The sequence below is a fragment of the Takifugu rubripes genome, chromosome 14, assembly GCF_901000725.2.
Source record: "Takifugu rubripes chromosome 14, fTakRub1.2, whole genome shotgun sequence".
Taxonomy (NCBI): Eukaryota; Metazoa; Chordata; class Actinopteri; order Tetraodontiformes; family Tetraodontidae; genus Takifugu; species Takifugu rubripes.
In genome coordinates, this window is record NC_042298.1 from 5,614,913 (window position 1) to 5,638,577 (window position 23,665).

The following is a 23,665-nucleotide window of genomic DNA, read 5'->3' on the forward strand; positions in this document are numbered from 1 at the left end:
ACACCCCAAACTAACCATGCTTAACCAGTCATCAAAATAATAAATAGTTGTTGAGATGTTAAATATGCAGCAGAAACAAAATCAGTCTCAGGAACTATTGAGAGCAGCAAAGAGAACAAAGGTTGATAGGATGAGACAAAGATGACAGCTTCTGTACCAAAGACAGACTGTAGAAAAGGTTTCAATAAATGCAACAATAAACAGAAAAGACAACATATTCCTGTCAAATCTGGTCAGTTCCCAACCAAGTTAAGAAAAACACAAAAATTAAAATAACATTGTCTCAAAAGCAGAAAAACCGAGTTTAATGCTGAGTCTAATACTTTGAATGTTGAAGATTACAAAATATAAGTGACTACAGCGGAAGTTCTTCCTACCTCAGGTGAACTGTCAGATTCTCCAAACACATCAGCAAAGTCAGTGGGGCTTTTCCTCAGAGTCTGCTCAGCAGGAAGTGTGTTGTCATTGTAAGATGTCACAAACTTAAAGTCACTGGTTCTAGACCCTGTTGTCAGGTAGGCGTCATAATTGTAAGCGCTGCGTAAAGTTCCTGTGCCGTCAACATCGGCGTAATTAGGAGGGAGATAAGCGCCGGGGATGGTTACTGCTCCGTCAAACAACATTCTGGGCTTTCTCCTGCGACAGAACCTCACACCCAGGATGATGATGATGAAGGTCAGGAAGAAGGTGGACACAGACACCAGCGCGATGATCAGATAAGAGGTCAGTTTGGAATTCTTCTCATCATAAGAAATGTCCTTCAGCTCTGGCACCTCAGCCAAGTTATCAGAAATGAGTAAATACATGGAGCAGGTGGCAGAGAGAGAGGGCTGTCCGTTATCTTTCACTGCCACAATCAGGTTCTGTTTCATGCTGTCAGACTCAGAAATGTCCCGCTGCGTCCTGATCTCTCCACTGTGGACACCGATAGAGAAGAGTCCCGGATCGCTGGATTTGACTATATGGTAGGACAGCCAGGCGTTCTGTCCAGAGTCGGCGTCCACAGCGATCACTTTGGACACCAGAGAGCCTCCGTGTGCAGCTTTGGGGACCAGCTCGGTCATGAAGGAGTTGCCCTCCGGGGCTGGATACAGTATTTGAGGAGAGTTGTCATTAACGTCTGATATGAACACACTGACGGTCACGTTACTGCTGAGAGGAGGAGAACCGTTGTCTCTGGCCATCACGTGCACTTTAAAGCTCCTCAGCTGTTCATAATCAAAGGACCTGACAGCGTGGATCAGCCCCGTGTCTCCATTAACAGACACATAAGAGGACACCGGAGCACCGTTCACCTCAGCGGCTAACAGAGAATAAATCACGGTTCCGTTTTGTCTCCAGTCGGGGTCTCCAGCACTAACGGAACACAAAGTGGACCCGGCTCTGTTATTTTCACTCACATATGCGCTGTAGGACTCTTCCTCAAACACAGGGGGGTTGTCGTTGATGTCTGCTACAGACAAGTGAAGCGTTTTAGAGGAGGACAGAGGTGGAGAGCCCTCGTCAGTGGCACTGATTGTAATGTTGTAATCAGACACTAGTTCACGGTCCAGTTGTCCTGTGGTCACCAAAGAATAATAGTTTTTAATAGAAGGAACCAGCTTAAAAGGGACGTTTTGCTGAATGGAGCAGCGGACCTGTCTGTTCTTCTCTGAGTCTCTGTCCTGAACGTTGATGATGCCCACCTCTGAACCAGGGGACACGTCCTCAGGCACTGGATCGGTCAGTGATTTAACGTGTATTACTGGCGCGTTGTCGTTCACATCAGTGATTTTAATCATTAACTTAGAATCAGATGAAAGTCCGAAACCGTCTTTCGCGTTGATACGCATTTCATAATTAGGATTGCTCTCAAAATCAAGTGGCCCCGAGACTTTAATCTCTCCCGTTTTGCTGTTGAGTGTAAAAACCTTTTTAGCCTTGTCTGAAATGCGACTGAACTGATAGATCACTTCTCCATTGACACCCTCGTCTGCATCAGAAGCGCTGACTGTGAGGACGACGGTACCAAGCGCTGCGTTTTCCGGTAGATCAGCTTTATAAACGGCCTGTTCGAAGACCGGGGCGTTATCATTAGCATCTAGTACAGTTATCTGTATTGTTGCGGTTCCGGATCGTTGTGGGTTTCCACCGTCAACAGCAACCATCACAAGATTTACATTCTGCTCCTTTTCACGATCCAGTTCTTTGTCCAACACTAACTCGACGTTCTTCGATCCGTCGCTTCCTTCTTTAACAGATAATACAAAATGCTCGTTGTTCTGTAAACTGTATTGTTGAACCGAATTTTTTCCCATGTCAGCGTCATGAGCTTCATTGAGGTAATAACGAGCTCCTTTAACGGCCGATTCTCTTATTTCTAGTTTTATTACATCATTTGGGAAAACGGGTGAATTGTCGTTTACATCCTGTATGAGCAGTGAAATGCGGTGCACCTCTAACGGGCTCTCCAGAACCAATTCAGATTTAAGCACACACGAAGCCTTTTCCCCGCACAGCTCCTCTCTGTCAATCCTCTCCCGGATGACGAAATTCCCCGTCTTTAGGTCAATATCACAGTAGTGCTGATCCTCAGTATCGATACGAGCTTTACGAATGAACAATTTCCCTGCTTCCAGTCCGAGATCCTTGGCGATATTCCCAACAATAGATCCGGGCCTCATCTCCTCCGGGACAGAATAGCTCAGGTCCGCGCTGCTGTTGCGCACCAAGACGGCAAAACAGAAGAAAAGGTCGAGAAGTAATTTTCCCCTGCTTTCCATTATTTCTTTGAAAAAACAACAACGTCGTAATAGGAATTGTAGATGATCACCACAGCTGAAAAATACAGTCCTCCGCTGGTGGAACAATGACAAAGCTGCCTTTACTGTGGGTGGAGAAACATCTTCTCATATCTGCAAGTAAATGGCGACCCCACGAGTCTGTTTTCAATACTGCAACTACAGTCGGCAACACTGAAGAGTCAAGAAGAGCTTTTTCTGGTCTTTTATAGAAGCGCAGAGTCTCACTGAGTTGGGTAGACCCCCGGGTGTGATTCAAATGTCGAGAGCACTTTCAGCACCAAGGACAGCGGCCGAAGACAGACGAGCAGGCTGAGGCAGCTCATGTAGCTCATGTAGCTCATGTAGCTCATGTAGCTCATGAAGCTCATGGAGCTCATGTAGCTCATGTAGCTCATGTAGCTCATGTAGCTCATGGAATCAAGGGTTTCAATACAAGAGTATTGGAGAAATGTAGTCAAGTATTACAGGAAGATGGAGAGTGATTTCACGGTACACAAATGTGATGAAGTACAAAATTATATTTCTTCATGTTGCAGACATGGCATGTTAGGTTTACCTTGAATGAAAATGATTTTCTTTATGTAAAAAAAGAAAATTGATGAATTGATTCATCCATAAACCTTGTTAATTATTTTAAATGGAAAATATTTAATCAACATTAAAATCATCGTCATCAAACACCCCATCACAGAAAGGATACCTCGTAATTTTCTCCATTTGCCGAGTCAAAATTAAACTGATCTTTCCTGGACATCATAACTTGGTGTATGCGATTTAAAACATTCAGAGAGAACATTGTTTCTCCTTTTCTTACATATATGAAAGCCATTATTTTAAAATATTTGAAGTAATGGTTTGCAGTATCTCCCTCAACTTATTGAGTTCTGCTTCCTTTAGTTTACTCATCTTGTTAAAAGTTGATGACTTTTGTCAGTCCTGAAACTTTTAATTCACAACAAAATTCTCTCATATTTAAATTACTGACAATTCATGAGACATATTCTTCAATCAGGCTGTCTTGAAGTGACTAAAAGCAAATTAAAATTAATCTGAAGAAGATGATTAGTGTTGACTGGGTCTGGTTCACAGGCATTAGATCACAAAGTTCAGAGAGAATTGGTCATTGTTGTTTCCTCCACCTCATTAAGAACTTCTCAGTGGCTCACGAGTGATAGATTTGGCCACCTTAGTGCTGCACAGATCACTATTCTAATGTCCTCTCCCTTATTCCACCAAATTAGGATAGGTAGAGAAGGAGGATTTTACTGGCAGTTGCTACGAAAAGAGCAGAGCTGAGCTGGTCAAAGCCACCTGCCACTCCATATTTCCAAAATGTACTGATCTCAGATCAGTAAAAAAGAGGAAAATGAGGAACAAAAAACTGAGAACTGAACTGATTGAAGAACTGAGAGCTACATCTTCACAAGGTTTGGACAAATGCCACAATCACACACAGCCCAGGGAACACCCGCTGCCTTGACAAGCATTTCTAATCAGAAATCACCTGGAAACAGGTCACTGAACAGCTCAGCATTGATGCAAACCAAACTAAATCCCATCACTGAGAGGACCTTCTCAAAGAGAATAATGACAAACTGATTGACACCCACATAGATGACAAATAACACTTTTATGCAACAAGAAAATCTTTTCTCCACACAGGAAGCAGGAAGTTTGTTGGGAACGTATGAGAAAAGCCATCTTTCTGCTTTGAGGTGACCTTCCTTTTGATAAGACTGAAAATTTAAAAATTTCACGAACAAGGGCTGAATATTTTGAGGAACAAGAGTTTAAAACAAAGTAGCAAAACTCTTCTAGACACCTCACACAAAAAACACACACACACACACACACACGAAACACACAAATATGAGAGAAACTGAAATACATCTAGCTAAGTGATGATTTGTGAATTCAATGCATCTCTCAAAAAGTTCATAAAATGATGTTCACTTAATTATATGAATGAAAATATAACTTTGCTATTAGACAGAGACAACTGCTGGAGCACATTGTCCTTAATAACACATCAGTTCTAATCAAACATGAAATGGAGCTGGTGGCCTACCTCTGGAGACTCCTCCAGCTGACCAAACACATCAGCAAAGTCAGTGGGGCTTTTCCTCAGAGTCTGCTCAGCAGGAAGTGTGTTGTCATTGTAAGATGTCACAAACTTAAAGTCACTGGTTCTAGACCCTGTTGTCAGGTAGGCGTCATAATTGTAAGCGCTGCGTAAAGTTCCTGTGCCGTCAACATCGGCGTAATTAGGAGGGAGATAAGCGCCGGGGATGGTTACTGCTCCGTCAAACAACATTCTGGGCTTTCTCCTGCGACAGAACCTCACACCCAGGATGATGATGATGAAGGTCAGGAAGAAGGTGGACACAGACACCAGCGCGATGATCAGATAAGAGGTCAGTTTGGAATTCTTCTCATCATAAGAAATGTCCTTCAGCTCTGGCACCTCAGCCAAGTTATCAGAAATGAGTAAATACATGGAGCAGGTGGCAGAGAGAGAGGGCTGTCCGTTATCTTTCACTGCCACAATCAGGTTCTGTTTCATGCTGTCAGACTCAGAAATGTCCCGCTGCGTCCTGATCTCTCCACTGTGGACACCGATAGAGAAGAGTCCCGGATCGCTGGATTTGACTATATGGTAGGACAGCCAGGCGTTCTGTCCAGAGTCGGCGTCCACAGCGATCACTTTGGACACCAGAGAGCCTCCATGTGCAGCTTTGGGGACCAGCTCGGTCATGAAGGAGTTGCCCTCCGGGGCTGGATACAGTATTTGAGGAGAGTTGTCATTAACGTCTGATATGAACACACTGACGGTCACGTTACTGCTGAGAGGAGGAGAACCGTTGTCTCTGGCCATCACGTGCACTTTAAAGCTCCTCAGCTGTTCATAATCAAAGGACCTGACAGCGTGGATCAGCCCCGTGTCTCCATTAACAGACACATAAGAGGACACCGGAGCACCGTTCACCTCAGCGGCTAACAGAGAATAAATCACTGTTCCGTTTTGTCTCCAGTCGGGGTCTCCAGCACTAACGGAACACAAAGTGGACCCGGCTCTGTTATTTTCACTCACATATGCGCTGTAGGACTCTTCCTCAAACACAGGGGGGTTGTCGTTGATGTCTGCTACAGACAAGTGAAGTGTTTTAGAGGAGGACAGAGGTGGAGAGCCCTCGTCAGTGGCACTGATTGTAATGTTGTAATCAGACACTAGTTCACGGTCCAGTTGTCCTGTGGTCACCAGAGAATAATAGTTTTTAATAGAAGGAACCAGCTTAAAAGGGACGTTTCCCTGAATGGAGCAGCGGACCTGTCTGTTCTTCTCTGAGTCTCTGTCCTGAACGTTGATGATGCCCACCTCTGAACCAGGGGACACGTCCTCAGGAATTTGACTGCTCATTGATTTTACATAAATCACTGGCGGATTGTCATTTACATCTGTAACATCTATGATAACCTTAGCATAAGATGTTAATCCTAATCCATCTTTTGCTGTGACACGTAATTCAAAGATAGATGTTGTTTCAAAGTCAACCATGGTCATCAATTCTATATCACCTGTCTTTTGATCAATTCTAAAGATTGATTTAATATCTTCTGAAATATGTCCAAAATCATACACAACTTCTCCATTAACCCCTTCATCAGCATCAGTCGCTGTCAGTGTCAGAATGAGTGTACCTACAGGGGAGTTTTCTTGTAGACTGGCTTTGTACACAGCCTGACTGAACACTGGGACGTTATCATTGGCATCTAGAACGTTGATGTGAATCTTTACGCTTCCTGATCTTTGAGGAGAGCCTCCATCCAAGGCTGTAAGAATTAAACTCATTTCCTTGAGGCTTTCTCTGTCAAGCTCTTTGTTCAGGACAAGTTCCACAGAATTTGTGCCAACGCCCAGAATAAAATAATCATTCCTTTGTAGGTGGTAAGTCTGAACTGAGTATTTTCCAATGTCAGCATCGTGCGCTTCTTCAATTGGAAACCGAGCACCTTTGTCCGCGGATTCCCTGATGTCAATGTTGATCAGGTCTTTATTAAATTCCGGGGAATTGTCGTTTATATCCTGGATATGCAGGTTAATTCGATGCAGTTCCAACGGAGCCTCTAACATGAGCTCTTGCTTCAAAACGCAGGCTGCTTTGTCTCCACAGAGACTCTCTCGGTCAATCCTGTCGGCAACCGTCAGGTCGCCATTACGAAGGTTTAATTCACAAAAACGCTTGTCGCCGCCGTCCACGTCAATGCGGGCTTTACGCGCGGACAGTCGACTTGCCTCAACTCCCAAGTCTTTGGCGATATTCCCGACCACAGCTCCGCGTTTCATTTCTTCAGGAAAAGAATAACTGACATCCCCATTCGCACAATGGAGAGAAAAGAAAATGACCACAAAGACGCCCCGTACAGCTGCGAGTCCCGCGATCTCCGTCATGACGCTGATGGGAAACGTTTCCAATGTGTGAAACAGAAGCGATGCCAAAAAGGACCGCGATAAAGAAAAAAGAAGCACGATCCGAGAACAGCTTTCGGTGTGTCAGACCGACCGTCTGCAGACGCCTCAGTCACACGATGCGTCAGTAGGTGAACGTCAACATCTATTCATGAACAGCTGGCGCACAGCGACATCGTGAGACTATTGTAGAAACTGCAGATGAACGGACGACACAAATACAGCCAAAATTAATTTTACTCATCAGCACGCAAGGTTATTTCTGTGTCCAAGACAAATGTAAGATATAGGATGTGGCTCCGTCCCTTTCTCTATTTACTTCTTTCAGCGGCTCATATCCACAGACAACAACTATTTCACTTGGAACTTCTGACAGGTTGGTACATTGTAACGAAGGGTCTCAGACTGATCCTCACAAATGTCAGACTAGTGCAAATATCCGTTTAAACTGTTCGAGATTTGAACGACTGTGTGGAACTAAATGGATAATGTTATCCTGAGATAATTGTATTTCAAACGGATTTTTTTTTTAAAAAACAGTAAATATATGGGGGGAAAAAACTCGGGAAAAAGCTGAATTTTTGTAGATTCAAAATAATCATAGGAACTTAAGAAACACCTTCTGAAAAAAATGTTAATTGATTGCTAAATATGAAGGAGACTTTTTCAATTGACACTTTAAAGCGAACAGATATCAACTGCGAAAGTTACACAGAAAAAGAGAAAGTTGTCAAACCAATCTGATCGAAAAACCGGCTACAGCATGAAACATTTGAAGAGCAAACAATGTGAAACAGAAATGAGAATTGAAGTCATCGTTAAAAATCAGTTCAATTTAAACTGAAAACTAAATTTTGTGTTTAAAAATCACATGTACATTTTTCGGAATCTAATGAATTAAGAGTGAAATGAAGACCATTATTGACCTTTCAAAATAACAAAGATAAAAAATCAGAGTTCAGTGAGCAACATGGGGTTGTTTAAAAAAATACAAGAGATTATTAAAAAAAGGTATCACTGTAGTCCAAGTTATTTTCTCTGTATGATGATATGTATGACAACAAATGGACAAAATATTATTTCAGGGTAGACAAAAATGTTTCCCTACCTCAGGTGAACTGTCAGATTCTCCAAACACATCAGCAAAGTCAGTGGGGCTTTTCCTCAGAGTCTGCTCAGCAGGAAGTGTGTTGTCATTGTAAGATGTCACAAACTTAAAGTCACTGGTTCTAGACCCTGTTGTCAGGTAGGCGTCATAATTGTAAGCGCTGCGTAAAGTTCCTGTGCCGTCAACATCGGCGTAATTAGGAGGGAGATAAGCGCCGGGGATGGTTACTGCTCCGTCAAACAACATTCTGGGCTTTCTCCTGCGACAGAACCTCACACCCAGGATGATGATGATGAAGGTCAGGAAGAAGGTGGACACAGACACCAGCGCGATGATCAGATAAGAGGTCAGTTTGGAATTCTTCTCATCATAAGAAATGTCCTTCAGCTCTGGCACCTCAGCCAAGTTATCAGAAATGAGTAAATACATGGAGCAGGTGGCAGAGAGAGAGGGCTGTCCGTTATCTTTCACTGCCACAATCAGGTTCTGTTTCATGCTGTCAGACTCAGAAATGTCCCGCTGCGTCCTGATCTCTCCACTGTGGACACCGATAGAGAAGAGTCCCGGATCGCTGGATTTGACTATATGGTAGGACAGCCAGGCGTTCTGTCCAGAGTCGGCGTCCACAGCGATCACTTTGGACACCAGAGAGCCTCCGTGTGCAGCTTTGGGGACCAGCTCGGTCATGAAGGAGTTGCCCTCCGGGGCTGGATACAGTATTTGAGGAGAGTTGTCATTAACGTCTGATATGAACACACTGACGGTCACGTTACTGCTGAGAGGAGGAGAACCGTTGTCTCTGGCCATCACGTGCACTTTAAAGCTCCTCAGCTGTTCATAATCAAAGGACCTGACAGCGTGGATCAGCCCCGTGTCTCCATTAACAGACACATAAGAGGACACCGGAGCACCGTTCACCTCAGCGGCTAACAGAGAATAAATCACTGTTCCGTTTTGTCTCCAGTCGGGGTCTCCAGCACTAACGGAACATAAAGTGGACCCGGCTCTGTTATTTTCACTCACATATGCGCTGTAGGACTCTTCTTCAAACACAGGGGCGTTGTCGTTGATGTCTGCTACAGACAAGTGAAGCGTTTTAGAGGAGGACAGAGGTGGAGAGCCCTCGTCAGTGGCACTGATTGTAATGTTGTAATCAGACACTAGTTCACGGTCCAGTTGTCCTGTGGTCACCAGAGAATAATAGTTTTTGATAGAAGGAACCAGCTTAAAAGGGACATTTTGCTGAATGGAGCAGCGGACCTGTCTGTTATTTTCTGAGTCTCTGTCCTGAACGTTGATGATGCCCACCTCTGAACCAGGGGACACGTCCTCAGGTACTGGATCGGTCAGTGATTTAACGTGTATTACTGGCGCGTTGTCGTTCACATCAGTGATTTTAATCATTAATTTGGAATCAGATGAAAGTCCGAAACCGTCTTTAGCGTTGATGCGCATTTCATAATTAGGATTACTCTCAAAATCAAGTGGCCCCGAGACTTTAATCTCTCCCGTTTTGCTGTTGAGTGTAAAAACCTTTTTAGCCTTGTCTGAAATGCGACTGTACTGATACGTCACTTCTCCATTGACACCCTCGTCTGCATCAGAAGCGCTGACTGTGAGGACGACGGTACCAAGCGCTGCGTTTTCCGGTAGATCAGCTTTATAAACGGCCTGCTCGAAGACCGGGGCGTTATCATTAGCATCTAGTACAGTTATCTGTATTGTTGCGGTTCCGGATCGTTGTGGGTTTCCACCGTCAACAGCAACCATCACAAGATTTACATTCTGCTCCTTTTCACGATCCAGTTCTTTGTCCAACACTAACTCGACGTTCTTCGATCCGTCGCTTCCTTCTTTAACAGATAGTACAAAATGTTCGTTGTTCTGTAAACTGTACTGTTGAACCGAATTTTTTCCCATATCAGCGTCATGAGCTTCATTGAGGTAATAACGAGCTCCTTTGTCTGCCGATTCACTTATTTCTAGTTTTATTACATCATTTGGAAAAACGGGTGAATTGTCGTTTACATCCTGTATGAGCAGTGAAATGCGGTGCACCTCTAACGGGCTCTCCAGAACCAATTCAGATTTAAGCACACACGAAGCCTTTTCCCCGCACAGCTCCTCTCTGTCAATCCTCTCCCGGATGACGAAATTCCCCGTCTTTAGGTCAATATCACAGTAGTGCTGATCCTCAGTATCGATACGAGCTTTACGAATGAACAATTTCCCTGCTTCCAGTCCGAGATCCTTGGCGATATTCCCAACAATCGATCCGGGCCTCATCTCCTCCGGGACAGAATAGCTCAGGTCCGCGCTGCTGTTGCGCACCAAGACAGCAAAACAGAGGAAAAGGTCGAGAAGTAATTTTCTCCTGCTTTCCATTATTTCTTTGGAAAAAAAAACGTCGTAATAGGAATTGTAGATGATCACCACAGCTGAAAAATGCAGTCCTCCGCTGGTGGAACAATGACAAAGCTGCCTTTACTGTGGGTGGAGAAACATCTTCTCATATCTGCAAGTAAATGGCGACCCCACGAGTCTGTTTTCAATACTGCAACTACAGTCGGCAACACTGAAGCGTCAAGAAGAGCTTTTTCTGGTATTTTAAAGAAGCGCAGAGTCTCACTGAGTTGGGTAGACCCCCGGGTGTGATTCAAATGTCGAGAGGATTTTCAGCACCAAGGACAGCGGTCGAAGACAGACGAGCAGGCTGAGGCAGCTCATGAAGCTCATGGAGCTCATGTAGCTCATGTAGCTCATGTAGCTCATGTAGCTGATGGAGCTGATGGAATCAAGGGTTCCAATACAAGAGTATTGGAGAAATGTAGTCAAGTATTACAGGAAGATGGAGAGTGATTTCACGGTACACAAATCTTATTAAGTACGAAATTATATTTCTTCTTGTTGCATACATGGCAGGTTAGGTTTACCCTGAATAAAAATGATTTTCTTTCTGTAAAAAATGAAAATTGATCAATTGATTTATCCATAAACCTTGGTAATTATTTTAAATGGGAAAATATTTAATTATCATTAAAATCATCGTCATCAAACACTGCATCACAGAAAGGATACCTCGTAATTTTCTCCATTTGCTGAGTCAAAATTAAACTGATCTTTCCTGGACATCATAACTTGGTGTATGTAATTTAAAACATTCAGAGAGAACATTGTTTCCTTTTCTTACATATATGAAAGCCATTATTTTAAAATATTTGAAGTAATGGTTTGCAGTATCTCACTCAACTTATTGAGTTCTGCTTCCTTTAGTTTACTCATCTTGTTAAAAGTTGATGACTTTTGTCGGGCCTGAAACTTTTAACTCACAACAAAATTCTCTCATATTTAAATTACTGACAATTCATGAGACATATTCTTCAATCAGGCTGTCTTGAAGTGACTCCAAGAAATCTAAAATTCAGCTGCCAATAAATGAACAAGGAACCATTGTGGGGCTCACATGACCCCTGTCGTTGCATCAGTAAAAGTTAAATATCACAGAGGAATAAAAACAACGTGTGTATATATCATTTAATTTGGGCATCCTCCACAATTTTACTATTATGTTCTCAACAACACGTTATAGCCACTTGCTTTAGAAGGTGCTATACAAATAAAATGTAATATTCCTACTTTTTTAAAGCTCCTGGTCGGCCCAAACTCCTGCTGAATATACTGCTGTCTGATCATCACCATGACAACGGTTCATAAATGATGCCAGATGATTTTGGAGATGATCTGTAGAGAAGGGTTGGTCATCATCCTCTGATCCTCCAGGTAAGTCAGTGACTTCTTCTACATTGTACACATGCATGCACTCGAGGGCGGGTGGCAGCTGTGGCTGTTCACCACTATTGAGCTATTTCTGCTTTAGCTGGACAATAGAACAGTTTGCTTCAACATGCGGCCCAACTCTTTGCAGAAAGCCTGAGTTAGAGGATGCATACAGCTGCCCCATGAGAAGATGATTAGTGTTGACTGGGTCTGGTTCACAGGCATTAGATCACAAAGTTCAGAGAGAATTGGTCATTGTTGCTTCCTCCACCTCATTAAGAACTTCTCAGTGGCTCACGTGTGATAGATTTGGCCACCTTAGTGCTGCACAGATCACTATTCTAATGTCCTCTCCCTTATTCCACCAAATTGAGGAGGTAGAGAAGGAGGATTTTACTGGCAGTTGCTACGAAAAGAGCAGAGCTGAGCTGGTCAAAGCCACCTGCCACTCCATATTTCCAAAATGTACTGATCTCCGATCAGTAAAAAAGAGGAAAATGAGGAACGAAAAACTGAGAAGTGAACTGAATGAAGAACTGAGAGCTACATCTTCACAAGGTTTGGACAAATGCCACAATCACACACAGCCCAGGGAACACCCGCTGCCTTGACAAGCATTTCTAATCAGAAATCACATGGAAACAGGTCACTGAACAGCTCAGCATTGATGCAAACCAAACTAAATCCCATCACTGAGAGGACCTTCTCAAAGAGAATAATGACAAACTGATTGACACCCACATAGATGACAAATAACACTTTTATGCAACAAGAATATCGTTTCTCCCCAGAGAAAGCAGGAAGTTTGTTGGGAACGTTTGAGAAAAGCCATCTTTCTGCTTTGAGGTGACCGTCCTTTTGATAAGACTGAAAATATTCATTTACAAATTGCACGAACAAGGGCTGAATATTTTGATGAACAAGAATTTAAAACAAAGTAGCAAAAATCTTCTAGACACCTCACACACACACACAAATATGAGTGAAACTGAAATACCTCTAGCTAAGTGATGATTTGTGAATTCAATGCATCTCTCAAAAAGTTCATAAAAAGATTTTCACTTCATTATATAAATGAAAATATAACTTTGCTATTAGACAGAGACAACTGCTTGAGCACATTGTCCTTAATAACACATCAGTTCTAATCAAACATGAAATGGAGCTGGTGGCCTACCTCTGGAGACTCCTCCAGCTGACCAAACACATCAGCAAAGTCAGTGGGGCTTTTCCTCAGAGTCTGCTCAGCAGGAAGTGTGTTGTCATTGTAAGATGTCACAAACTTAAAGTCACTGGTTCTAGACCCTGTTGTCAGGTAGGCGTCATAATTGTAAGCGCTGCGTAAAGTTCCTGTGCCGTCAACATCGGCGTAATTAGGAGGGAGATAAGCGCCGGGGATGGTTACTGCTCCATCAAACAACATTCTGGGCTTTCTCCTGCGACAGAACCTCACACCCAGGATGATGATGATGAAGGTCAGGAAGAAGGTGGACACAGACACCAGCGCGATGATCAGATAGGAGGTCAGTTTGGAATTCTTCTCATCATAAGAAATGTCCTTCAGCTCTGGCACCTCAGCCAAGTTATCAGAAATGAGTAAATACATGGAGCAGGTGGCAGAGAGAGAGGGTTGTCCGTTATCTTTCACTGCCACAATCAGGTTCTGTTTCATGCTGTCAGACTCAGAAATGTCCCGCTGCGTCCTGATCTCTCCACTGTGGACACCGATAGAGAAGAGTCCCGGATCGCTGGATTTGACTATGTGGTAGGACAGCCAGGCGTTCTGTCCAGAGTCGGCGTCCACAGCGATCACTTTGGACACCAGAGAGCCTCCGTGTGCAGCTTTGGGGACCAGCTCGGTCATGAAGGAGTTGCCCTCCGGGGCTGGATACAGTATTTGAGGAGAGTTGTCATTAACGTCTGATATGAACACACTGACGGTCACGTTACTGCTGAGAGGAGGAGAACCGTTGTCTCTGGCCATCACGTGCACTTTAAAGCTCCTCAGCTGTTCATAATCAAAGGACCTGACAGCGTGGATCAGCCCCGTGTCTCCATTAACAGACACATAAGAGGACACCGGAGCACCGTTCACCTCAGCGGCTAACAGAGAATAAATCACGGTTCCGTTTTGTCTCCAGTCGGGGTCTCCAGCACTAACGGAACACAAAGTGGACCCGGCTCTGTTATTTTCACTCACATATGCGCTGTAGGACTCTTCCTCAAACACAGGGGCGTTGTCGTTGATGTCTGCTACAGACAAGTGAAGCGTTTTAGAGGAGGACAGAGGTGGAGAGCCCTCGTCAGTGGCACTGATTGTAATGTTGTAATCAGACACTAGTTCACGATCCAGTTGTCCTGTGGTCACCAGAGAATAATAGTTTTTAATAGAAGGAACCAGCTTAAAAGGGACGTTTTGCTGAATGGAGCAGCGGACCTGTCTGTTATTTTCTGAGTCTCTGTCCTGAACGTTGATGATGCCCACCTCTGAACCAGGGGACACGTCCTCAGGTACTGGATTGGTCAGAGACTTCAGCTGAATAACTGGAGCATTATCATTTACATCAGTAATCTCAATCATTAATGTTGCATATGCAACTAATCCCAGACCATCTTTTGCACTCATTTGCATTTCATATGATGACTTTTTTTCATAGTCAATGGATGAGGCTACTGTTACCTCTCCTGTTTTGGGGTTGAGAGCAAAAGCTTGATTAGCATCTGAAACATGATCAAACCCATATGTAATTTCACTATTCACTCCTTCATCTGCATCAGTGGCACTAACCTGCATCACTACAGTGTCTAGAGGAGAGTTTTCAGGCAGACTGGCTTTATAAACGGCCTGACTGAACACTGGGGCGTTATCATTAGCATCCAGCACAGTGACGTGTATGACTACAGTACCTGATCTCTGAGGAGAGCCTCCGTCTAAGGCTGTTAGTAACATCATCATTTCTTTTTGGTCCTCTCTGTCTAATTCTTTGTCTAATAATAATTCACAATATTTTCGATTACTAGTTTTAGTGTTTACATTTAATTTAAAGTGGTCATTCTGTTGAAGTGTGTAGCCTTGAACAGTATTTTGTCCGATATCTGCGTCGTGGGCCTCTCCAAGGAGAAAACGAGCACCTTTGACAGCGGATTCACTGATTTCCAGTTTAATTGACTCCTCTTTAAACTGCGGTGAATTATCGTTTATGTCCTGAACATGGATACTGATCCGATGCAGCTCTAAAGGATTTTCCAGCACCAGTTCCTGTTTAAGGACGCACGACGCCCTCTTCTCACAAAGAGCTTCTCGGTCGATCCTCTCTTGTACGATCAGCTCTCCGGTATTCAGATTTAAACCGCAGTATTTTACACTGTTATCCTCAGTATCGATGCGGGCCTTCCGAGCGGACAGTCTGCCCAGATCAAGTCCCAGATCCTTCGCGATATTCCCGATTGCCGATCCACGTTTCATCTCCTCGGGTACAGAGTAGCTCACGTCTCCATTGACGGGCGAGAGAACAAGGAAAATAAAAGCAAGGACGCTGCGCAGCGCAAATCCGTGGAAATCCATCGTTACGGGGACGAAAGTAAACAAAAAAACATCCAACGAGATCAAACCATAATATTTGTTCAATATCTTCTGTATCGGTAATAATCTCTTTACTATCAGTGGCGACGCGTTTCCCAGCTGCAGCACAAGAGCAGATTCTGTTTTGAGGTTTGATGGGAGTCAAGGGTGGAGAGAGACCGAGTCTTCTGGTCTGCTGGTCCACACTGACACCATGAGTATTAATAGAGGCATAACAAGAACGTGGTGCATTTTTCTTTCCTTGCGTTTGAACAGTTTTAAGGATTGTTAAAATGACCAATATTTTCATGATAAATACACCACATCAATGGCACAGTATATTATATTCCTTGTTTTATAATGTTGCTGTGTACAAGTAAATAAATGCCAAATCATTCCATCATTATGTGATCAATAAAACAATATATTATCCTGTTGGAAAATAATGGAATCAAATTCTATCACAGAAGAATCCTAAATTACTTTCAAAGTCTTATCCGCGCTAGAATCAACAATGCCAAAAGAAAATAAAACCTTTTTTCCGGTTTTTCTGCAAAAGAATCTTCACCTCTCATAAATATGATTCCCAGATAAAAGTGAAAAAGACTGCTACTTAACCTCAAAACAGAGAACACACAAACTCTCTTCATATTTATATAAATTATGGGGGGCTGCTTAAACAATAATCTTGAGACAATAAAGACGTTTTTGCCAATATATAGCAGATAGAAAACACACATGACTCTGCCAACTTAGAAACTAATGTATGTATTGGTTAAATCCATTTAATATGTGCACATATTCTCATGCCCTGATTTTTCTGTGTCAAAGAATTTTTACTCGAAAGAAAGAAGGAAAGAAGTAAAGAAAAAAAGACCGGAAAAAAGAGAATCTTCCAGCAGCTGCTCACCCAGGATCCCCTATTTCTAAAGAAACATTGAAAGACCCCTCAGCAACCTTTGGTCATGTCCAGTCACTAATTATTATGATGTCATCAAGGAAAAAAACATTATGCACTGTTTTCCACCATAAGAACGATGTTGGGGTGAAAACAAGCACTAAAGTTAATTAACAAGACCTTATTTCTTAATAAAAATCAATATATAAAGGAAAATATTTGATATCACTGCGAAGAATGTCTCTTGATGGCAACAGAAAAAAACAAAAGATACTTTGAATCACAAGGACCTCTTAAATGTTTCCTACCTCAGGTGAACTGTCAGATTCTCCAAACACATCAGCAAAGTCAGTGGGGCTTTTCCTCAGAGTCTGCTCAGCAGGAAGTGTGTTGTCATTGTAAGATGTCACAAACTTAAAGTCACTGGTTCTAGACCCTGTTGTCAGGTAGGCGTCATAATTGTAAGCGCTGCGTAAAGTTCCCGTGCCGTCAACATCAGCGTAATTAGGAGGGAGATAAGCGCCGGGGATGGTTACTGCTCCGTCAAACAACATTCTGGGCTTTCTCCTGCGACAGAACCTCACACCCAGGATGATGATGATGAAGGTCAGGAAGAAGGTGGACACAGACACCAGCGCGATGATCAGATAAGAGGTCAGTTTGGAATTCTTCTCATCATAAGAAATGTCCTTCAGCTCTGGCACATCAGCCAAGTTATCAGAAATGAGTAAATACATGGAGCAGGTGGCAGAGAGAGAGGGCTGTCCGTTATCTTTCACTGCCACAATCAGGTTCTGTTTCATGCTGTCAGACTCAGAAATGTCCCGCTGCGTCCTGATCTCTCCACTGTGGACACCGATAGAGAAGAGTCCCGGATCGCTGGATTTGACTATATGGTAGGACAGCCAGGCGTTCTGTCCAGAGTCGGCGTCCACAGCGATCACTTTGGACACCAGAGAGCCTCCGTGTGCAGCTTTGGGGACCAGCTCGGTCATGAAGGAGTTGCCCTCCGGGGCTGGATACAGTATTTGAGGAGAGTTGTCATTAACGTCTGATATGAACACACTGACGGTCACGTTACTGCTGAGAGGAGGAGAACCGTTGTCTCTGGCCATCACGTGCACTTTAAAGCTCCTCAGCTGTTCATAATCAAAGGACCTGACAGCGTGGATCAGTCCCGTGTCTCCATTAACAGACACATAAGAGGACACCGGAGCACCGTTCACCTCAGCGGCTAACAGAGAATAAATCACGGTACCGTTTTGTCTCCAGTCGGGGTCTCCAGCACTAACGGAACACAAAGTGGACCCGGCTCTGTTATTTTCACTCACATATGCGCTGTAGGACTCTTCCTCAAACACAGGGGGGTTGTCGTTGATGTCTGCTACAGACAAGTGAAGCGTTTTAGAGGAGGACAGAGGTGGAGAGCCCTCGTCAGTGGCACTGATTGTAATGTTGTAATCAGACACTAGTTCACGGTCCAGTTGTCCTGTGGTCACCAGAGAATAATAGTTTTTGATAGAAGGAACCAGCTTAAAAGGGACATTTTGCTGAATGGAGCAGCGGACCTGTCTGTTATTTTCTGAGTCTCTGTCCTGAACGTTGATGATGCCCACCTCTGAACCAGGGGACACGTCCTCAGGCACTGGATCGATCAGTGATTTAACGTGTATTACTGGCGCGTTGTCGTTCACATCAGTGATTTTAATCATTAATTTAGAATCAGTTGAAAGTCCGAAACCGTCGTTAGCGTTGATGCGCATTTCATAATTAGGATTACTCTCAAAATCAAGTGGTCCCGAGACTTTAATCTCTCCCGTTTTGCTGTTGAGTGTAAAAACCTTTTTAGCCTTGTCTGAAATGCGACTGAACTCATAGGTCACTTCTCCATTGACACCCTCGTCTGCATCAGAAGCGCTGACTGTGAGGACGACGGTACCAAGCGCTGCGTTTTCCGGTAGATCAGCTTTATAAACGGCCTGCTCGAAGACCGGGGCGTTATCATTAGCATCTAGTACAGTTATCTGTATTGTTGCGGTTCCGGATCTTTGTGGGTTTCCACCGTCAACAGCAACCATCACGAGATTTACATTCTGCTCCTTTTCACGATCCAGTTCTTTGTCCAAAACTAACTCGACGTTCTTCGATCCGTCGCTTCCTTCTTTAACAGATAATACAAAATGCTCGTTGTTCTGTAAACTGTATTGTTGAACCGAATTTTTTCCCATGTCAGCGTCATGAGCTTCATTGAGGTAATAACGAGCTCCTTTAAAGGCCGATTCGCTTATTTCCAGTTTTATTACATCCTTTGGGAAAACGGGTGAATTGTCGTTTACATCCTGTATGAGCAGTGAAATGCGGTGCACCTCTAACGGGCTCTCCAGAACCAATTCAGATTTAAGCACACACGAAGCCTTTTCCCCGCACAGCTCCTCTCTGTCAATCCTCTCCCGGATGACGAAATTCCCCGTCTTTAGGTCAATATCACAGTAGTGCTGATCCTCAGTATCGATACGAGCTTTACGAATGAACAATTTCCCTGCTTCCAGTCCGAGATCCTTGGCGATATTCCCGACAATAGATCCGGGCCTCATCTCCTCCGGGACAGAATAGCTCAGGTCCGCGCTGCTGTTGCGCACCAAGACAGCAAAACAGAGGAAAAGGTCGAGAAGTAATTTTCTCCTGCTTTCCATTATTTCTTTGGAAAAAAAACCCGTCGTAATAAGAATTGTAGATGATCACCACAGCTGAAAAATGCAGTCCTCCGCTGGTGGAACAATGACAAAGCTGCCTTTACTGTGGGTGGAGAAACATCTTCTCATATCTGCAAGTAAATGGCGACCCCACGAGTCTGTTTTCAATACTGCAACTACAGTCGGCAACACTGAAGCGTCAAAAAGAGCTTTTTCTGGTATTTTATAGAAGCGCAGAGTCTCACTGAGTTGGGTAGACCCCCGGGTATGATTCAAATGTCGAGAGCATTTTCAGCACCAAGGACAGCGGTCGAAGACAGACGAGCAGGCTGAGGCAGCTCATGCAGCTGATGTAGCTCATGTAGCTCATGTAGCTGATGTAGCTCATGTAGCTCATGTAGCTGATGTAGCTCATGTAGCTGATGTAGCTGATGTAGCTGATGTAGCTCATGTAGCTCATGTAGCTGATGTAGCTCATGTAGCTCATGTAGCTCATGTAGCTCAGGTAGCTGATGGAGCTCATGTAGCTGATGGAATCAAGGGTTTCAATACAAGAGTATTGGAGAAATATATCTTTATACAACAGAAAGGTGTGAATTGTGAATCAAATGTCAAATAAATGAACACTATGTTATGAGGTATGCCAGGGAAATTATATGTGATTATTTTGCAGATATGGTTGTTAAATATCACAAATTAAGATTATTTCCCACAACATACAAATAAAGTATCATTTGTCTTCACAGGAATAATCCTTGAAAATTACCAATCATTTTGTATTTCAGTTATATTGGTACTGATCTTGAATTTGTCATCAAACACGCATCTTCAGACAAGCAGTTGGTGCCAATTAGAATAATTGAGCTGTTGTAGGAGTAAACAGGCTCCTAGCTCCAATTAATCCTTTGTCAATACCTTAATTTCATTAACATCTGATCAGGAATTTCTCCTAATTTTCAAAATTCTGGTATCATGTTGAGTTTATCATCCAGACAACAAGTGCCTGGCTGTTATAACAGATTATTGATGTCAACAGATTTAGTTATTCAAAAACAGGCAACGGTCAGCAGGAGCTGGGAGCCTGTGAAGACGTCTGTAAATGGACACTACATGTTTGGCAACCAGACAGGAATAGTTCCCATATCAGGCTGCAAATGTTACCTTTTTAGGAAGACTCATGTAGGATCTGTGCTGTTTGAATTTTCCTGTTCAGAGAGGTACTTTTCTGACGTACACCTGTCCTGGAGTTTGATGTCTCCATATTGCACAATATAAACTTACTTCCCGATCAGACTTTTGTGGATTTTCATTTCAAAACTTATCGAGAGTGCTTTTTGGACAAAATCTTCCATGACACATCTCTTAACAAATTGAAGGTATTTCAATAATTTACTCCACCTAGAAATGGAAAAATTGTTATGGTCATTGTTGATCATACCTTTGTTTATGTTATAGACTGTGTTTATGAGAAATTAATTCCCTATTTCAGACACGTTATATCCATGTTTCAGAATCATGGGATTACCGTCTACCAGCACTTCACAAAGCTTAACCAGTCCTACTTCCTTCACTTGATGAACATTGCAAATGTCAGATGTGTTTTCAGATACTCAAGGAAAGTTTCTCACATTTAGATGGCAAAAATTTGTTGTACACATTGCTCAGTAAGCCTGTTTCAACGTGACTATAAGCAAGATAAAGCACAGCTACCAGCTGTATATATATTTATAAACTGTTGATCACACACAGGGCACCACACCAAAGTTACATCTGTGCTCTGCTTATTCCCTGTTCAGCATATTGATGGTTTGAACTTCTCCATTGTTTTTAATTATAAACCTGCACAAACTTATATTGGAGAACTGCCCCAATAAACACATTCACTTTAACACAGACCTGCCTCTTTGGCTAACAGCATTTTCAAAACTCAACAAACTTTACTTGAGAGTAAACAAGAAGTATGATCGCAGTGTAGAAAAAAAAATAACAACAGCTATGAAATGAGCTACCTGCTACCTGGTCAGGCTAAACATCTATTTAAAAGAATGTAAGTAAAAAGAGAAAATATTTAGAGCAAGTATTTCTTTGCAAAACTGCAACAACAACAACAAAACATGCATGTGTCAAAAAAATACAACTACCTGAAGTTTTGAGACATTAGTGAGACTAAAAAAATTAAATACTCCATAAATTAAACGGAAAAGTATTTGTGAATGGACAAACAAAGATAACTGCTGATGCACATCGCCCTGTCAAAACACATCACTAATCAAACATGAAATGGAGCAGGTGGCCTACCTCTGGAGACTCCTCCAGCTGACCAAACACATCAGCAAAGTCAGTGGGGCTTTTCCTCAGAGTCTGCTCAGCAGGAAGTGTGTTGTCATTGTAAGATGTCACAAACTTAAAGTCACTGGTTCTAGACCCTGTTGTCAGGTAGGCGTCATAATTGTAAGCGCTGCGTAAAGTTCCCGTGCCGTCAACATCAGCGTAATTAGGAGGGAGATAAGCGCCGGGGATGGTTACTGCTCCGTCAAACAACATTCTGGGCTTTCTCCTGCGACAGAACCTCACACCCAGGATGATGATGATGAAGGTCAGGAAGAAGGTGGACACAGACACCAGCGCGATGATCAGATAAGAGGTCAGTTTGGAATTCTTCTCATCATAAGAAATGTCCTTCAGCTCTGGCACCTCAGCCAAGTTATCAGAAATGAGTAAATACATGGAGCAGGTGGCAGAGAGAGAGGGCTGTCCGTTATCTTTCACTGCCACAATCAGGTTCTGTTTCATGCTGTCAGACTCAGAAATGTCCCGCTGCGTCCTGATCTCTCCACTGTGGACACCGATAGAGAAGAGTCCCGGATCGCTGGATTTGACTATATGGTAGGACAGCCAGGCGTTCTGTCCAGAGTCGGCGTCCACAGCGATCACTTTGGACACCAGAGAGCCTCCGTGTGCAGCTTTGGGGACCAGCTCGGTCATGAAGGAGTTGCCCTCCGGGGCTGGATACAGTATTTGAGGAGAGTTGTCATTAACGTCTGATATGAACACACTGACGGTCACGTTACTGCTGAGAGGAGGAGAACCGTTGTCTCTGGCCATCACGTGCACTTTAAAGCTCCTCAGCTGTTCATAATCAAAGGACCTGACAGCGTGGATCAGCCCCGTGTCTCCATTAACAGACACATAAGAGGACACCGGAGCACCGTTCACCTCAGCGGCTAACAGAGAATAAATCACTGTTCCGTTTTGTCTCCAGTCGGGGTCTCCAGCACTAACGGAACACAAAGTGGACCCGGCTCTGTTATTTTCACTCACATATGCGCTGTAGGACTCTTCCTCAAACACAGGGGGGTTGTCGTTGATGTCTGCTACAGACAAGTGAAGCGTTTTAGAGGAGGACAGAGGTGGAGAGCCCTCGTCAGTGGCACTGATTGTAATGTTGTAATCAGACACTAGTTCACGGTCCAGTTGTCCTGTGGTCACCAGAGAATAATAGTTTTTAATAGAAGGAACCAGCTTAAAAGGGACGTTTTGCTGAATGGAGCAGCGGACCTGTCTGTTATTTTCTGAGTCTCTGTCCTGAACGTTGATGATGCCCACCTCTGAACCAGGGGACACGTCCTCAGCTACTGGATCTTTAAGTGATTTAACATAAATGACTGGGGCATTGTCATTTACATCGGTAATGTCAATAATGACCTTTGTCTCTGAAGAGAGTCCATAACCATCTTTTGCTTCCACAAAAACTTCATATTTTTGTCCATCTTCATAATCTATGTTTCCCGTGACAGTAATTTCTCCAGTATGTTGGTTCAGGGAAAACATGTTTCGTGATTTCTCAGATATTCTGCTAAATTCATAGGTCACCTCTCCATTGATGCCTTCATCTGCATCTGTGGCGCTCACTGTAATAACAGGAGTGTTCATGGATGAGTTTTCTGGCAGCGTGGCTGAGTACAGAGCCTGACTGAACACTGGGGCGTTATCATTAGCATCCAGCACAGTGACGTGTATGACTACAGTACCTGATCTCTGAGGAGAGCCTCCATCTAAAGCTGTCAGCTTTAATTTCATGTCTTTCTGCTCTTCTCGGTCTAACTCCTTCTCCAAAAGCAGTTCGCCATATTTGCTGCCGGTGTTTGTGGACTGGATGCTGAAAACAAAGTGAGGATTTTGTTCCAGGAAATAGCTTTGAACGGAGTTTATGCCAATGTCCGCATCGTGCGCTGCATTTATGCGATACTTCGCTCCTTTATCAGCAGACTCGGTGATTTCCAGTTTTACAGTATCTTTCGGGAAATTAGGTGCATTGTCGTTCACGTCCTGCACCTGCAGAGACAATCGATGGAGCTCCAAAGGATTCTCTAAGA

General features: G+C 43.4%; 3 protein-coding genes across 3 annotated transcripts in view; all 3 read right to left on the reverse strand.

Moving 5' to 3' along the window:
• LOC105418239 (protocadherin beta-16-like) overlaps window positions 1–23,665 on the reverse strand; it is an 87,954-nt gene that overhangs the window by 35,991 nt on the left and 28,298 nt on the right. The window lies entirely within an intron of this gene.
• LOC101077501 (uncharacterized) lies at window positions 339–19,304 on the reverse strand. The gene is made up of 7 exons (XM_029847696.1): window positions 16,905–19,304; window positions 13,284–15,860; window positions 8,360–10,837; window positions 7,927–7,949; window positions 4,822–7,324; window positions 4,288–4,378; window positions 339–2,887 (listed from the first exon to the last, which is right to left on the reverse strand). Exons 1-7 carry the CDS (start codon window positions 19,287–19,289, stop codon window positions 339–341), a joined length of 12,606 nt encoding a protein of 4,201 aa, XP_029703556.1. The 5' UTR covers window positions 19,290–19,304.
• LOC115252471 (protocadherin gamma-A6-like) lies at window positions 20,327–23,250 on the reverse strand. The gene has a single exon (XM_029847754.1). The coding sequence runs from the start codon at window positions 23,220–23,222 to the stop codon at window positions 21,555–21,557; it is 1,668 nt and encodes a 555-aa protein (XP_029703614.1). The 5' UTR covers window positions 23,223–23,250; the 3' UTR covers window positions 20,327–21,554.